Raw genomic sequence first — 17,968 nt, forward strand, 5'->3', positions numbered from 1 at the left:
CGCAGTGCATTGCTGCCCGATGATTGGCCAAGCATGCACTGTGACCCCGCATGCTTGGCCAATCGCAGCGCCGGCAGCGAGGAGAGCCATGATTGGCCACAGGCATCCTGCCTGTGGCCAATCATAGCTCAGGCTGTGTAGTGCACGCCCCACACTATATAAGGCCGCCTTTAAGGCGGCCTCCTGTAGTGTGTTACTTTGCATCTGAAGCAGTGGGTGTTCTGTGTACCTTCAACACAGTACACACCAATCGTTTTTGGCTGATTTCCTATCTTGCTGCTGTGTAGTGGTTGTTGTCTGTGCCCTGACTGCAGTATACACCACTATATTCACCTCACCTATATAGCTAGTGATCTAGCTTTAACCACTTAACAACTGCCCATTGCCGATTAACGGCTTCAGGGCGGTTGTTTAACTCAGAGAGGCCGTTAATTAACGGCCTCCCAGAATTCTGCTCTCGCGTGCCCCGAGGTGTGCGCACTCGAGAGCATCCGTGACCGCCGGGTCCATAGGACCCGGCGCATCACGGTAAACGGCCGCTCATAGCGGCCGTTTACCACGTGATTGCTCCGTCAAATGACGGAGTGATCACTTGGAAACAAACCGGCGTCATGTTATGACGCCTGTTCCTACCTCCCCTTTCTGTACCGATCGGTACAGCGGAGGGGAAAGAGATCGGTGTCAGCAGCGATGTGGGCTGCATCTGCAGTGCCCACATCGCTGCTCACCGAATTTAACCCCTCAATTCCCTGCCAATACTCTGCAATACCAGTGCATACTCTGCAGTACCCCGCCATTACTCTGCAGTACCCCGCCATTACTCTGCAGTACCCCGCCATTACTCTGCAGTACCCCGCCATTACTCTGCAGTACCCCGCCATTACTCTGCAGTACCCCGCCATTACTCTGCAGTGCAGTACCCTGCCATTACTCTGCAGTGCAGTACCCTGCCATTACTCTGTAGTACCCCGCCATTACTCTGCAGTGCAGTACCCCGCCATTACTCTGCAGTGCAGTACCCTGCCATTACTCTGCAGTGCAGTACCCTGCCATTACTCTGCAGTGCAGTACCCCGCCATTACTCTGCAGTACCCCGCCATTACTCTGCAGTGCAGTACCCTGCCATTACTCTGCAGTGCAGTACCCTGCCATTACTCTGTAGTACCCCGCCATTACTCTGCAGTGCAGTACCCCGCCATTACTCTGCAGTGCAGTACCCTGCCATTACTCTGCAGTGCAGTACCCCGCCATTACTCTGCAGTACCCCGCCATTACTCTACAGTGCAGTACCCTGCCATTACTCTGCAGTGCAGTACCCTGCCATTACTCTGTAGTACCCCGCCATTACTCTGCAGTGCAGTACCCCACCATTACTCTGCAGTGCAGTACCCTGCCATTACTCTGCAGTGCAGTACCCCGCCATTACTCTGCAGTGCAGTACCCCGCCATTACTCTGCAGTGCAGTACCCCGCCATTACTCTGCAGTGCAGTACCCCGCCATTACTCTGCAGTGCAGTACCCCGCCATTACTCTGCAGTGCAGTACCCTGCCATTACTCTGCAGTGCAGTACCCTGCTATTACTCTGTAGTACCCCGCCAATACCCCGCCAATACTCTGTAATACCCTGCCATAAATTGCCATACCCAGCCATACTCAGAGATACCCAGCCATACTCGGTGATACCCTGAAATACCCAGCCATAGACGCCCCCCACCCCTCACCGCCCTCCGGTGCTTCTACCAACTCGCCAGTACGATCAAAGCCAGAATCTTTTTTTTATTTTTTATTTCAGGCTTCCCAGCCTAGAGGTGAGATGTGGGGTCATATTGACCCCCCAGATTTCACTGTAAAGAGGACCTGTCACCCCATATTCCTATTACAAGGGATGTTTACATTTCTTGTAATAGGAATAAAAGTGATCAAAAATATATTTTTGGGAAGAAAAATGTCAAACTAAAATAAATAAAGTAAAATGAACAATAAAAAAAAAAAAAAAAAATTAAAGCGCCCATGTCCCCATGTGCTCGCATGTGCCACACATGTGAGGTATCGCCGAGAATGTTAGAGCGAGAGCAATAATTCTAGTCCTAGACCTCCTCTGCAACTCAAAACATGTAACCAGTAAAAAAATATTTAAAGCGTCGCCTATGGGGATTTTTTAAGTAGCGACGTTTGGCGCCATTCCACGGGCATGTGCAATTTTGAAGAGTGACATGTTTGATATCTATTTACTCAGCATAACTTCATCTTTCACTTTATGCAAACATTGGGCTAACAAGTGGTTAATAATAGAGCTTGCAGTCAGTAGTGTTAGGAGAAGTGCGTGCTGTCTGCGTGCTCTGTACCCAGTACATACCGCTATAATATAGGGCAGGCCCCTACTTTCAAACATCCAACTTACAAACATCTCCTACTTGCAAACGCAAGGAGACAGCAGCAAGTGAGATGAAAAAAGATGGACGACAAAACAAATTATACAGGGGTGATAACCCTTCCCTATGTTTTCCAAAAAGCTTAAAGATAGTTTTTTTGACTGGAGCTACACTTTAAAAATGTACCGGTTGAAAATGACAAACAGATTCAACTTAACACAACAAACCTACACAGTCCCTGTCTTGTTTGCACCGCCTGTATACTGCTGTTCTGAGTATATAGGGCCTGGGGGCCACACGCATTTCCTTTTTTTAATATGGGTACGGGGTTCCCCTTAATATGCGTACAAGACCCAAATAGGCTGGTAATGGGCAGGGAGGGCTACCCATGCCATGTTTCTCAATGATTTTCAACCATATTGCAGGAACCAGATATAACATTAAAACCGCAAGCAGTTTTAAATGGTGTTATTTCCGTTTAATGTCATTTTGTGCAGGGACTGTTCTAAACACGGGAAACACGTGGCACTTCACAGGCATACTACAGACACCCCGCAGGCACCATATTTAAAGGAATATTTCACTTTTTTTTTTCACTTTAATCGTCATTAAAATCAGTGCTCCCGCCAAAACGGTAGTTTTTAAAACTTTTTTTTGCAGTGACCCATGTCCCCTGAGGCAGGAGGCAGGTCGCCAAACCCTTTTTAGGACACTATCTTGCATATTAGCCGTTAAAATGAGCACTTTCCAATTCGAACGTTCGAGTCCCATAGACTTCAATGGGGTTCTAACGTTCGTACCGAACGCGGGGGTCGTTCGCAAGTTCTGGTGCGAACCGAACCGGGGGGTGTTCGGCTCATCCCTAATGGTGAGGTTGCATTGATGGGAACTAATTAGGCTGCATTGATGAGGCTGAGCTTATGGGCACTAATTAGGCTGCATTAATTGGCACTGGTGAGGGTGAGCTGATGGGCACCAATCAGGCTGCATTAACTAGGCTGAGCTGATGGGTACTGGTGAGGCTGCATTGATGGGCATAGGTGAGGCTGTATTGAGTGGAACTAATCAGGCTGCACTGGTGAGGCTGTATTGAGGGGAACTAGTCAGACTGCATTGATGGGCACTGGATAGGCTGCACTGAGGGACACTAATCAGACTACACTGATGGGCACTGGTGGCCACTGGTGAGGCCGCATTGAGGGGCACTGGTGAGGCTTCACTGATGGGCACTTGTCTGGCTGCATCAATGGTCACTGGTGAGGCTGAGCCGAAGGGCATTAATCTGGCTGCACACATGAGGCTGAGCTAGTGTCCACTGGTGAGGCTGCATTGTGGGGCACAGGCGAGGCCGCATTGATGGGAACTAATCAGGCTGCACTAAGGAGGCTGAGCTAATGGGCACTGGTGAGACTGAGATGAGGAGCACTGGTGAGGCTACATTAATGGGCACTGATCAGGCTGCACTGAGGGGCACTGGTAAGGCTGCACTGATGAGGCTGAACTGAGGTGCACTGGTGAGGCTGCATTGATGGGAACTGGTGAGGCTGAGCTGATCAACACTGGTAAAGCTGCATTGATGGGCACTAATTAGGCTGCATTGATGAGGCTGAGCTTATGGGCACTAATTAGGTTGCACTGATGGGCACTGGTCAGGCTGCATTAATTGGCGCTGATTGGCACTAATCAGGCTGCACTGATGAGGCTGAGCTGGTGGCCACAGGTGAGGCTGCACTGAGGGGCACTAATCAGACTGCATTGATGGGCACTGGTGAGGCCGGATGGATGGGCAATGATTAGGCTGAGCTGACGGCACTAATCAGGCTGCACTGATGAGGCTGCATTAATGGGCACAAGTGGGTGAGGCTGCAGGGATGGGCACTAATCAGGCTACACTGATGGGCACTGGTGAGGCTGTGCCGGTGAGCACTGGTGAGGCTGAGCTGATGGGGATTTATTCCGACTGCATTGATGGGCACTGGGGAGGCTGCATTGATGGGTGCTGGTGAGGCTGAGCCCGTGGGGACTTATTCAGACTGCATTGATGGGCACTGGTGAGCAGTGGCGTTGCTGTGGTAGTGCGGGGGTTCAGCCCGCACCGGGTGACACCCACCGGAGGGGTGACACCGGGGCAGCCACTAAACACTATAGCTTGGAGCGGTGCGAGCAGGGCATTCAGCCGTGCAGGGGGGACGGGGGGGAGGATGCCTATAACACTCCCCAGCTGTCACTCAGGCCAATAGCTCCCGTGGCAGCCGGATTAGGTGGGCGGAGCTGGGGGTGTGGCTGCCTCCTCCACTCCTCCCACAGACCCCTTCATGCTGATCCCACAGCTGAAGGAGTTAGACCCGAGCACACAGCAGCCCCTCCCACCCACCCGGATCTTCATCTGCAAGCATGAGGTAATCAGAGGTATTCTGCAAGTTACTACACAGCACACTGTCACACATCCCTACCTGCCTTGTACCACCCCAAACCTGCCCCGTACCACCGCAACCTGCCCTGTGCCACCACAACCTGCCCTCTGCCACCCCAACACTGCCCTGTACCACCTCCAACCTGCCAATATATCAATCCAACCTACCCCATACCACCCCAACCTGCCACTATACCACTCTATACTACCCTAACCTGTCACTATACCACCCTATACTATCATTTACAGGGGCTGGTTTTGGGTGTGCCCCGTGACTGTGCACTGCCTTCAAGGTGTGGGCAGCCTAGGCGGGGGGGGGGGGGGGGTGTGACGCCATGTTTTACAGCACCAGGTGACACCAACCCTAGTGACGCCACTGCTGGTGAGGCTGCATTGATGAGGCTGAGCTGGTGGCCATTGGTGAGGCTGGATTAATGGTTACTAATCAGGCTGCTCTGATGGGCACTGGTGAGGCTGCATTGAGGGGAACCAATAAGGTTGCATTGATAGGAACTGGTGAGGCTGAGCTGATGGGAACTAATCAGGCTGCAATAGGCACTGGTGAGGCCAAGCTTATGGACACTGATGAGGCAGAGCTGATGGGCAATAATCTGATGGGTAAGAGTGGGTGAGGCTGCATGGATGGGCACTGGTGAGACTGAGTTGAGAGGCACTAATCATGCTGCACTGATGAGGCTGCATTGATAGACACTGAGGAGGCTAAACTGATGCATTATTTCTGCTAAACTTCCTTTGTTGCTATTAACATTAAATTATGTTACCACATTGCATCATATTTGTCTTGCTTCATAACACCAATATCAGTTATAAAACCAGTGGCTCAATGTGTCACTTGACTGGACTTGCCCCCCAGGCCTAAGGCTGCTAGCCCTTGCCTGACCAGCTAGCCCATACATGTATCGAAATTCGGGCCGGGCCCTGCTGTACCAGTCAAGTTGTGATCCATGTATGTTTGGCTTAGCCTTGTGCCCTAAGCTTAGAGTAGAGGGACTTGCTTACATAGGGGCTTTCTTTCTGTCCTCCCGGGGGCTGAATAGAGTGGTGGAATAGGAAAGGTATGTGCTGTTAGGGAAGCTGGGGGATTACCGGTTTACCCTGTATAAACAAAGCACAGGGTTACTTTAAATATAATCCTGCTTTTTGCTTTCTATTAAGACCCCTTTCACACTTGGTCGTTTTGCAGGCGCTATTGCACTAAAAATAGCGCCTGCAAACCAACCTGAAACAGCCGCTGCTGTCTCTCCAATGTGAAAGCCCCAAGGGCTTTCACACTGGAGCGGTGCGCTAGGATGGTAAAAAAAAGTCCTGCTAGCAGCATCTTTGGAGCAGTGTGAAATCAATGGGGCAGCGCTGCTGCAGCACCGCTTTGCGGTGGCTTTAACCCTTTCACGATTGCTAGTTAAAAATAGCGCCGTTTTACCGCCGACGTCGCTCCCGCCCCAGTGTGAAAGGGGCCTAAATGTTAAAAAGAGAGCAAGCATGGGATTAGTTACTTAATATTTATTGCAACATTTTCAATGATAGGGACAGTGAGGATTGCTCATACTTACTTTGAGTACGGCTTCTGGAAAGTTCCTGTTGAAAAACCGTACGACTTCCTTGACGTTCAAACTGCATTTTGTCCTTACAGTGATCATGTAACCATCACCAAACCTGCAACATTGTTAATCACACAGGTCATATTTAATGGAAAACTCCACTTTCACAAAAAATAAAATTACATTTTTCATTATGGTAAATCCAGGGTTGCCTTGTACACTGTTTGTGTATGGACTGCCACTAGAAAGGTAATTACCTTCTTAGTGACTGGATCACAACTATTTTCTGCATTTTTTTTCTCTCAACACAAAACTGGGATTGATCGTGTGAGACAGCCCCCTCCCACTCTGCAATGGAATGCATGTATTGGTTTCAACCATCTGGTAGTAGGTAAGTACTATGCAATGAAGTCTTCTAAACTCATTGCACTGTACATAAATTACCTTATTTTTTACTTAACAAAAGTGATGTTACACTTGAGATCTCTGTCTATTTGGGACTATATTCTTACCGGTTTTTCAGGTGCTGAATGCTGCCAAGACATTTGAGGCGTCCGTTAACCATTATAGCCAGTCGAGTGCACAGAGCTTCACATTCTTCCATGCTGGGGATAAGGGAGGGTGTTAATGGTGCTGGACCTGATATAAATATTATTATTATACAGGCTTTATATAGTGCCAACAGTTTGCGCAGCGCTTTACAACATGAGGGCAGACAGTACACTTACAATACAAACCCATGCAGGAGGGATCAGAGGGCCCTGCACGAAATAGAACCGGTTTGACAGTAATCTTCACTTGGACTATGTACTTACCAGTAAACCCAAGTGGAAGTTAAAGGGTTAGTTCACCCTTACAGCAAAAATGAAAAGGTGAACACCGGACCCCCCCCCCCCCCCCCCCGTGTACTTACCTCTGGGGTTGCAGGAATGTAAGCACCCCGAAGCTGCTCCAGCGATCTTCTCTCTTTTCCATCAGCACTTCCAGGATGGACCAGATACAGTGAGGGGAATAAAGTATTTGATTCCCTGCTGATTTTGTATGTTTGCCCACTAACAAAGAAATTACCAATTTCCAATAATTTTAATGGTAGGTTTATTTTAATAGCGAGACAGAACAGAAACAAAAATATCCATAAAAGCGCATTTTTATAAAAAAGTTTTAAATTGATTTGCAGTTTAATGAGTGAAATAAGTATTTGACCCCTTCGCAAAACATGACTTGGTACTTAGTGGTAAAACTCTTGTTGGCAAGCACAGAGGTCAGATGTTTCTTGTAGTTGGCCATCAGGTTTGCATACATCTCAGGAGGGATTTTGTCCCACTCCTCTTTGCAGATCCTCCTCCAAGTCATTAAGATTTTGAGGCCGACATTTGGTTAGTCAAAACATATTTTCTATGGGATTAAGGTCTAGGGCAGTGATTCTCAACCAGGGTTCCTCCAGAGGTGGCTAGGGGTTCCTTCAGCATTGGGCAATTTCTACCTCTCGGTATCTGTAAGGAGGTAATTCTTCCCAATGACCACAAGTGTAAGGACTAATCCTCCCAATCACCATCACACTAATGTATCATGAGTTGTAGAATTCTAATTTTTAGCAGGGGTTCCCTGAGACCAGAGAACTATTTAAAGGGTTCCTCCATGTTGAAAAGGTTGAGAAAGGCTGGTCTAGGGACCGGCTAGGCCACTTCAGGACCTTAATGTGTTTGTTCTCGATCCACTCCTTTGTTGCCTTGGCCATGTGTTTTGTGTCACTGTCATGCTGGAATACCCATTCAGGACCCATTTTCAATGCCCTGGCTGAAGAAAGGAGGTTTTCAACCAAGATTTGGTGGTACATGGCCCCATCTATCCTCCCTTTGATGCGATGAACTTGTTTTGTCCCCTCACAGAAAAACACCCCCAAAGCATGTTTCCACCTACATGTTTGATGGTGATCTCGGGGTCATAAGCAGCATTCCTCCTCCAAACACGGTGAGTTGAGTTTATGCCAAAGAGCTTGATTTTGGTCTCATTTGACCACAACACTTTCACCCAGTTCTCCTCTGAATCATTCAGATGTTCATTAGCAAGCTTTAGACAGGCCCGTACATGTGCTTTCTTAAGCAGGGGGGGCTTTGCAGGCGCTGCAGGATTTCAGTCCTTCACGATGTAGTGTGTTACCCATTGTTTTCTTGGGGACTATAGACCCATCTGCCTTGAGATCATTGACGAGATTCTCCCATTTAGTTCTGGCCTGATTCCTCACCATTCTCATTAACATTGAAACTCCATGAGGTGAGATCTTGCATGGAGCCCCAGACCAAGTGAGATTGACAGTTATTTTGTGTTTATTCCATTTGCTAATAATTGTACCAACTGTTGTCACCCTCTCACCAAGCTGCTTGGCGATGGGTGTTGTAGCCCATTCCAGCCTTGTGTAGGTCTACAATCTTGTCCCCAACATTCTTGGACAGCTCTTTGGTCTTGGGCATGGTGGAGCAATTGGAATCTGATCGATTGCTTGCTTCTCTGGACAGGTGTCTTTTTTTTTTTTTTTTAGGTAACAAGCCAAGATTAGGAGCACTGTCTTAAAGGGAGTGCTCCTAATCTCAGCTCATTACCTATATAGGAGACACCTGGAAGCCAGAAATCTTGCTGATTGATAGAGGATCAAATATTTATTTCACTCATTAAAATGCAAATTAATTTATAACTTTTTTGAAATGCGTTTTTCTGGATATTTTTGTTGCTATTCTGTCTCTCACTGTTAAAATAAACCTACCATTAAAATTATAGACTGATATTTTCTTTGTCAGTGGGCAAATGCACAAAATCAGCAGAGGATCAAATACTTTTTTCTCTTCACTGTAGATTCTGACTAGTCAGTGCCGTCACCTCAAAAAGCAGATGTCACACTGCTGTTACTTAAAGAGGAAGTAAACCCTGATGAGTTTACCTCCTCTTTCATTCCCTGCAAAGGTAAAGCATAATGGACTACTATGCATCGCATAGTAGTCCATTATGTGTCACTTACCTGACACAGGAGCCAGCGAAGTCACCGCTGTCCCCTGTAGTCCGCCGCATCCATCTTCTCGGTGGGTCTCGCTGCTCCGCCGCTGTCATTCGGCGAAAGCCGCAATGACATCACTCCCGCGCGTGCGCACGGGAGCCGCCACTCACGGTAAATAGCCGTTGACCGCGGCGCACTCAGTGCGCCGTAGACAGCGGTGTCTGTCTTTCGCCAAATATCTCCTAAACCGCGTAGGTTTAGGAGATATTTCTTGGACCTACAGGTAAGCCTTAATCTAGGCTTGCCTGTAGGTCAAAGTGTGTTGTAAGGGTTTACAACCACTTTAAATTTTGACTTTTTGTTAAGTCAACAGCTAAGCCCTCCGCCTCTAACCACTCCCCCTAGCTACTGCCATAAACAGAAATCAGTGACATATGACTATCAAAGAAAGGGCTGAGGCTGTGACTGACAGGCTGACTTGACCTTGTCTATGCTTTGTGAGAGGTGAGATGGCAGCACCCAGCTGGGAAAGATCCAAGTCTCTGGGGCCAGAGTAGAGCAGTTTTTGTTCGTTAGTTACTGTAAGTACTGGTGAACTCAATAGTTCATATTGGCAGCAGTTTCCATAAACACTGTTAAAGGAAAAGAAAAAGGCACATTCTTGTTACTGTATCACTATAATACCTGTGTGATGTTAGCACCAGGGAACGTCCAGTCTTGATGATGTCCAGGATAAGGTTCCAAAGGAATCGGCGAGCCTTGGGATCCATTCCTGTTGTGGGTTCATCCTATAGCGATAAATGGAAAATGACACTATGACAATGTGTTGTTGGGACAGAGGGATGTTACCATCCATCTGTCCAATGAGATGGCTTAGTGATGAGTGTGGGCACATTCATTACCATGGGAGCCTTGAAGTCAGGGAAAGTCATGCCCCGGTAACAAAATTAAGATAAATCAGAGAGGCGTAGAAGAGCCTTTTCTGACTAATACAGGTAATAAGTGGGCAGCTTATGGGATGTGTTCTTGATGAGTATTGATGAAGTAAATCTGTACTCCACTTTTAAATTAAGTTCTGCATTTTACCAAAAATATGAATGATGGGTAGCCAATGAGGGCGATGGCAGTAGACAGTTTTCTCTTATTCCCTCCGCTGTATGTTCCTGCCGGCTTGTCAGAGTATTGAGCCAGTTCCAGCTTCTCCAGTGCCCATTTCACCACCTGCCAAGAATACAACATCATAATAACTGCATCATACCTTGATAAACAATATCACATTTCTCCTTTCATAAAGTGTCTAGATTCTCCTAATTGACAATAGGTGGAATCCATATTAACGAATTGCTACAGAGCTTCATAGTGGGCTTTTTTGTATAAAAACTAATGTTTTTCCTTTACCAACTGGTCATATTTCAGCTGGCTGGTTTGGGAAATAAAATAAAACGAACAATCTGGTTGTTATGGGCAGCTAGTTGACTTTCTTCCAGCTTTCTAAAGGAGGCGCATTGTATTGCATTAACAGCTTACACCACTTGTGTAATGATAACAAATATGCATACCAATGTTTCAACAAATGGCTCTGTTTTCTGGTGCTGTTCACATTTCAACTTCAAAAAACTTAAAGCATATCTCCATATTTTGTGATTTAATATAATAATAAAGGGCAGCACAGTAAAGCAACCAATTTTGTAAATACTATTTTTTACAAATTTTGTTTCCCCACGCTTGTACAGGCTTTTGAAATATTTATTATTTCCAAAGGGTAATAGTAAAATACTATTAGGAAGGGGTGGCGTGTTGACGTCATCATGTTGTTTATATGATGGAAGGGTGTTCTTCTACTTTTTGTAAGTGCATCTTTTAGCTTTTAAATAAATGTGTTTAACCACTTAAGCCCTGGACCATTTGACTAGCCAAAGACCAGACCACTTTTTGCGATTCAGCACTGCATCACTTTAACTGACAATTGCGCAGTCATGTGACGTGGCTCCCAAACAAAATTGACATCCTTTTTTCCCACAAATAGAGCTTTCTTTTGGTGGTATTTGATCACCTCTGCAGTTTTTATTTTTTGCACTATAAACAAAAAATAGCGACAATTTTGAAAAAAACGCATTCTTTTTTACTTTTTGCTATAATAAATATCCCCCAAAAATATATAAAAAAAGAAAAACAAATTTCCTCAGTTTAGGCCAATGCATATTCTTCTACGTATTATTTTTGCAATAAGCATTTATTGACTGGTTTGCGCAAAAGTTATAGCATCTACAAAATAGTGGATAGTTTTATGGCATTAGCTATTATTATTATTCTATATTTTTTTTACTAGTAATGGCGGCAATCAGCGATTTTTATTCAGGACTGCGACATTATGGTTCACACATCGGACACTTTGGGTTTGATTTTGGGATCGTTCACATTTATACAGCGATCAGTACAATTAAAAATGCATTGGCTCCTGTGTAAAAGTGACTGGCAGTGAAGGGGTTAACCACTAGGTGGCGCTGTAGGGGTTAAGTGTGTCCTAGGGAGTGATTCTAACGGGGGGGGGGGTGACAACACAGGGAGCTGTGATCAGTGACAGTGTCACTAGGCAGAGTGGGGAAATGCTTGTTTACATTAGCATTTCCCTGTTCTTCCTCTCCGTGAGATGGTATCCCACTGACGTCGAGTCCACGAGACCCTCAATCACACTCACGGAGCTCCGGGCGTGCGCCTGCAAGCCGCTTCTTAAAGGGCAACGTACGTTAATCTGCCTGTACATGCCCTTCTGCCGCAGTATATCTGCGTGAGGCGTTCGGGAAACGGTTAAAATGATTTACACTATGGTGAGCTCCTTTCTATTTTGGGTAATAGCTGGTCTACTTCTATGACCTCTGAATGTTTGAGTCTCCCTGATCGTTTGCTGTGTTCCAGAGCTGCCATTCCTTACTTCCTGGATAAAGGCCCCAGCTGGGTATGAGCCGCAGGCTTATGATAGCTTGCCAACCGGTAAGCACACACTTTATGTGGTGGAAGTGCACGACTTCATGCTGGCAGGAAGTCACTTCAAGGATTTACACAATTGTGTTTTATGGACTAATTTATTCTATACACTCTCACATTTTATTTGGTGTGTAGAATCACTCTTAGATATATGTTTAATCATATATGGTATATTGTTCATCTGAATACCAGTTTTTAGCGTAGCTCCATTTTAATTATTGCTTTATATATGTGTGTATCTCACTTATGAGCTGCTGCTTTTCTTTATGTATTAGTTTACTTAGCGCGGTATTTTTCTGTTTCAATATGTTTATTGAAAATTTGCATAAACAGGAATAAACAAGAGACTACAATCTGCTCCTTGAGCGCCCTCACAGGGGCTACAAAGCATGAATACGAAACCAAAGGGCAGTGCGGTATTTTTCTATATATTATTTAATAGTAAAATACTATTTATGTCTTATAAAGTGAATGGGTATCTCTGTTTAAAGTATTCACAGCCTTAAAATTAACTGAAAAACATGGTACACAGAAAATGGCTATCTATATTGTCAAATTTTTCGTTTTTGATGGGTGGAGAAGTGTTAGACTGGATTCACACCTATGCAGTTTTAGTGCTTTTTACATTTTGCAGATTTGCACTACAGTCCATGTAACATGGTTTCTATGGAACACGTTTTCTAGTGCAATTCTGCAAAATGCACAATAAATGCATAGGTGTGAATCCAGCCTTAAGAACCTGTCCTAATGGCTATCAGCTGTTACAGGTCCCCAACACTGCAAGCTACTGTTGTCCAGGGCCTGGAAGTAGTGCAAGTTCTGGGCTATAGCATGTCTCTGCTATATCAGCCACTGTGGCGTGCCTACCCTAGAACCAGCACTTTTTTCTGGTATTCCAGCATGTACCAGGTCCAAACAGGGAATTGGATTCAGATTTTCTAAGGGTCGCTAAAGTTTACTGGGCGGGCACGCTCGCTCTGGTTCAGCAGCACTCCACAAAATGGGGACCCACCTCAGAAACAGAGAAAGGACCCAGAGCTGAGAATCCACACCGCTGCCGGTGTCCCGCGATCGGGTCACAGAGCTGAAGAACGAGGAGAGGTAAGTGTAAACAAAACCTCTCCTCGTGCTTCCTACTGAGGCTGCCACGGATCCTCTGTTCCCTGTTATAGGGAAAGATGATCAGTGACTTCAGACTTCACACACACACTTAACCCCTACACTGCCCCCTAGTGGTTAACCCCTTCACTGCCAGTGACATTTTTACAGTAATCGGTGCATTTTTAATTGCACTGATTGCGGTATTAATGCCAATGGTCCCAAAAATGTGTCAAAATTGACCGACGTGTCCGCCATAATGTCGCAGTCACAATAAAAATCACTGATCGCCGCTATTACTAGTAAAAAAAAAAAATTATTAATAAAAATGCCATAAAACTATCCTCTATTTTGTACACGCTATAACTTTTGCGCAAACCAATCAATAAATGCTTATTGAGATTTTTTTTTACCAAAAATATGTAGGAGAATACATATCAGCCTAAACTGAGGAAAAAATTTGTTTTTTTATATATTTAGCTGGAAAATGGTCCGGGGTTTAAGTGGTTAAAAAGGAGTGCAAAACAAACAGCCAGGGTAATTTAATGATAAAACTGATGCATAGCATAATAAATCCAATACATTTCAGGGGCCAAACACTCTCCCCCTTCATCAGGGCTTAAGAATTTTGTCTGTGCTTAAATAGATTCAGGTAAGCAGATATCAAATAAATCTGTGATTTACTGCTTGGAACGACTTTTAGAAGGGCAGGTTACACCAATGTTAGTGAATGTAGTAAAGGAGTATGTGCTAGATAACAGCTGTCCTGACAGGTTCCCTTATAAATCAACTAAAAGGTTTCTTTTGCCTTCTCATATACTAATCCTCTTAAATCTTTGTTTTAGGTCCCATGTCTGCACACCTTCAAATACAATGGAACAGTTTTTTATCCAAGGATGGGGGTCTCATTAGAAGGTCTCATAGAAATATTAGTAACAAAGTGCAAAAATGGGAGTATTAAGGAGCCAAATTAGTCAATTGAAACAAAATCAAAATGTACATACAAGATTCTATTAAATAAACATGAAAAAGAATGTTAAAATCAGCATATGAAAATACAATAGGGTTCCACTGCCTTTTGGTTCTCTAACTTAAAATTATAATAGAATCTCTGTTGTGTAATAAGGTATTGAAAAGGAGGGCCTGGGACTTACATTTCTGTATGGGAAGGGTGACTTAGCATAGCAGTTTAAAGCTTGTGAAGCTACAAGTTCCAGTGAGGAACATTGTCCTGTGGAGAGGAGACCTTGATTCTGAGGCCAAAAGCTACAAAATTGGCCAAGTGACTCAACCCAACTTGTAAATGAAATATTTTCTGGTAGACTAACTCTTAAAATATAACTCACCCTTTCCTCATCTTTCCAAGGAATCCCCCTAAGACGGGTGTATAGCTCGAGGTGTTCCTGGGCTGTGAGTTCGTCAAACAATGCATCAAACTGTGGACAGTAACCAATACTTTGCTGAACCTGAAGGAGTTCTTTCAAGATGCTGCCAAAGATAAGAAAAACAGATGGAATCGTATATTAGACATTAATGTATATCTTGAGAGAACTCAGACAAACCACAAAGAGCCTCGTAAATCAGAAAATTCTGTGACCAATCATTATCTACCTTTTTATTGCCTAATCTGTTTTGGAGACACAGACACTCTAGCTGCTAAAGAACAAATTTGTTAGCTTAGCTTTTTTACTTTGTGTCTATAAGTAGGTAGATGGCCCCTACTTATAATAAATCCTTTACACTGGTAGAAAATAAGCCTTTGCTTGCACCTTTGTCTGTTGATAAAAGCTTCTCCTCCAGTGGTGCTCTCATCCCCTGTGAGCATTTTGAAAGTGGTGGTCTTTCCAGCTCCATTTACACCAAGAAGCCCAAAACATTCTCCTGGTTGGACACCAATGCACAAGCGGTCTACTGCAAGGATGCGGCCCATCTTCCGAGACTTGTAAACCTGCAGGAGTGGAGAAAATATATTGGGTGAAATCTGGAACTGCATCCAGGGTTTGGGTCTAAAAGTCTGGTGACTTCTAGTTTTACGCTCGGTTCACACAGTTGCGACATGGAATCTGACCTGTGAGACTCAAAGCCGCATTACATGTCAAATTCAATGTTTCCCTACGAGAACCATCTTGACTGATACTACACAAGTTGATCAGACTTTAGAAAAGGTTCCTAGACTACTTTGGTTTGACTTGGGTGCAATTTCAGCCCTTGTACAGGCTCCTATATGGCATCTAAGAAGGAAGTCACAAGGCAAAGTCGCCTGCAGTGTGAACCAAGCTTTATAAGGCGATGGAGTGAAATGACTGAAGAGCACCTTCTCTGTATGAAGTGCGTGGGACACATTTAAAAGCTTTCAGTCACATCCCTGTGGGCACATTGGACTATTGATTTATGGACTTTTTGTAGACACTTTTTTTGAGCATGAAAGCCAAAGTGTTTGATTGCTATTCATCACATTTTTTTATTTTATTTAGTTTTTTATGCAGTTTGGATATTGGTGACACATTCTGATACCTAGTGTTCATTCATTTTAGTGATCTTTATGGTTACCATCTAAGTGATCGGCACAAGATATTTGGAACAGCATCATAGGTATTGTATGTGTCTATGGAGGAATCTGTGGTGCAGTGATTTGAACATACCGCTGATTTGTTGAATGTATGTAATTAGTTCAATATATGTAAATATTTCATTTGGACCAGCCTTGTCACTAAAACAAAGAGATACATCTATAAGGTTGTAGAAACGGGCATATCCAAGCATCCTCATATACCAGGAGGAGCACTGATATTAAAAACAATGCGTTTTTCTGGGCACTAAAATTATGTTGTTATATCATACTAGATCAACTCTTTTTGAGTTCAGTTCCACTTTAAAGCCCGTAATGACGCAAGACAAGTAGTTTGTCAGTGTTCTCAACCTCGGTACTCAAGTACTCCCAATGGGCCATGTTTTCAGGTTTTCCTTTACTTTGCACAACTGCTTTAAATCAATATCAATCACATGGTATTGATGAGAGCAATTTTATCTAAGGGAAGTTCCCAAAACATGGCCCGTTGGGGGTATTTGAGGACTGAGGTTAAGAACCACTGGTTTATGTCAAGCTGAATTCCCTATAAGGCAGCAGAGAGCCACTCATGATACCGCATCCTCTAATAGCAGGTATCATGGTGCGGTCTATGTACACTGATGGTGAGAGACAGCAAGGAAAGTCATCATGAGTAGCCAGTACCTTTTGTTCTTGTGCCTTTTGCCAATACTTAAAAGCGGAGGTCCACCCTAAAGTGGACCTCCGCTCATCGGAACCCTCCCCCCCTCCGGCGCCACAATTGGCACCTTTCAGGGGGGAGGGGGGTGCAGATACCTGTACAGTACAGGTATTCTGCACCCACTTCCGGGATAGCTCTCTGCGGAAAGGGGCGTATATTATGCCCCTTTAAACAAGTGCCCGCCCCTTTCCGCAAGTGCCCCGCTGCCTGCTGGGAAACACACAGATCCCAGAGGCAGCGGGGACCGTCCTTATTGCGCAGCGCGATTTGCGCATGCGCAGTAGGAAACCGGGAAATGAAGCCGAAAGGCTCCATTTCCTGATTCCCATACCCAAGATGGCGGCGGCAGCACCCGACATACGATCTACAGATCGGCTTCGGGTGCCGACATCGCAGGCGCGCTGGACAGGTAAGTGTCACTATTTTAAAAGTCAGCAGCTGCAGTATTTGTAGCTGCTGGCTTTAAAAAAAAAAAAAAAACGCGGAGTCCCGGTGGACTCCTGCTTTAACGGCAAGAACACTTTTTCCCTTTTAAAGGATATATTGACAATACTATATTTAAACTGTACATCTAAAAATATCCCAAACTGCTACCTTTGTTAGATTCTCGATCTTCAACATGTCATTATCAGCCCCTCCTCTCAAAACTCTCTGTCGTTCATTTGCCACATCTACATCATCATCTTCAATTGGTTTGTTGGAGATAGGAACACGCCTATAAAGAACAAAAAAATAAAAAAACAATAAGCATTGGCTTACTAAAACCACTTGTCATCCAGGACAATTATGACATCCGCCATATACATGTCAAAATCAGCATTTTTTTTGTTAGAAAATTACTTAGAACCCCCAAAAATGATATTTTCTGAATCAAAATAATTTTCTGTGCTATTTATGACAGTATGATATTGTTTCAGGAATATAATTATTTTCATTTGTGATAATCTTAGATAATCTTACAGTGATATGGGACAACCAAAATCGACAGACTGGATTATTTTCTTATTTTTTCTTTTATCCACAATCTTTATGCATGTAAACAAATATCAAATTTTTTAGCATGATGTCTGAACATCACCAGGAAACATCACAACTGTTTGTGTTTTTTGCATTTACCCTCTCTTCAAATATTCTAAATATTTGTACAGATGTATATTGTAATATATATATATATATATATATATATATATATATATATATATATATATATATATATCCCATCGTCTGGATTTTCCTCTTATTTTATGTCCACTGTAACCATCATATACTTGCATATTTTTGT

At 44.3% G+C, this 17,968-nt stretch overlaps 1 protein-coding gene across 1 annotated transcript in view; it reads right to left on the reverse strand.

The window, feature by feature from the left end:
• The window catches only part of ABCA2 (ATP binding cassette subfamily A member 2), a 278,032-nt gene that overhangs the window by 13,071 nt on the left and 246,993 nt on the right, over positions 1-17,968 (reverse strand). The window contains exons 40-46 of the mRNA XM_077477138.1: positions 17,281-17,401; positions 15,187-15,365; positions 14,764-14,905; positions 10,421-10,555; positions 10,019-10,122; positions 6,858-6,950; positions 6,358-6,460 (exon numbers count right to left, since the gene is read on the reverse strand). Coding sequence (XP_077333264.1) covers positions 6,358-6,460; positions 6,858-6,950; positions 10,019-10,122; positions 10,421-10,555; positions 14,764-14,905; positions 15,187-15,365; positions 17,281-17,401 — 877 coding nt within the window. The remainder of the gene's footprint in view (positions 1-6,357; positions 6,461-6,857; positions 6,951-10,018; positions 10,123-10,420; positions 10,556-14,763; positions 14,906-15,186; positions 15,366-17,280; positions 17,402-17,968) is intronic.

This window comes from Lithobates pipiens, unplaced genomic scaffold (assembly GCF_037356315.1).
Source record: "Lithobates pipiens isolate NorthernLeopardFrog02 unplaced genomic scaffold, aLitPip1_a1.2 Scaffold_1, whole genome shotgun sequence".
In the NCBI taxonomy this organism is placed as follows: Eukaryota; Metazoa; Chordata; class Amphibia; order Anura; family Ranidae; genus Lithobates; species Lithobates pipiens.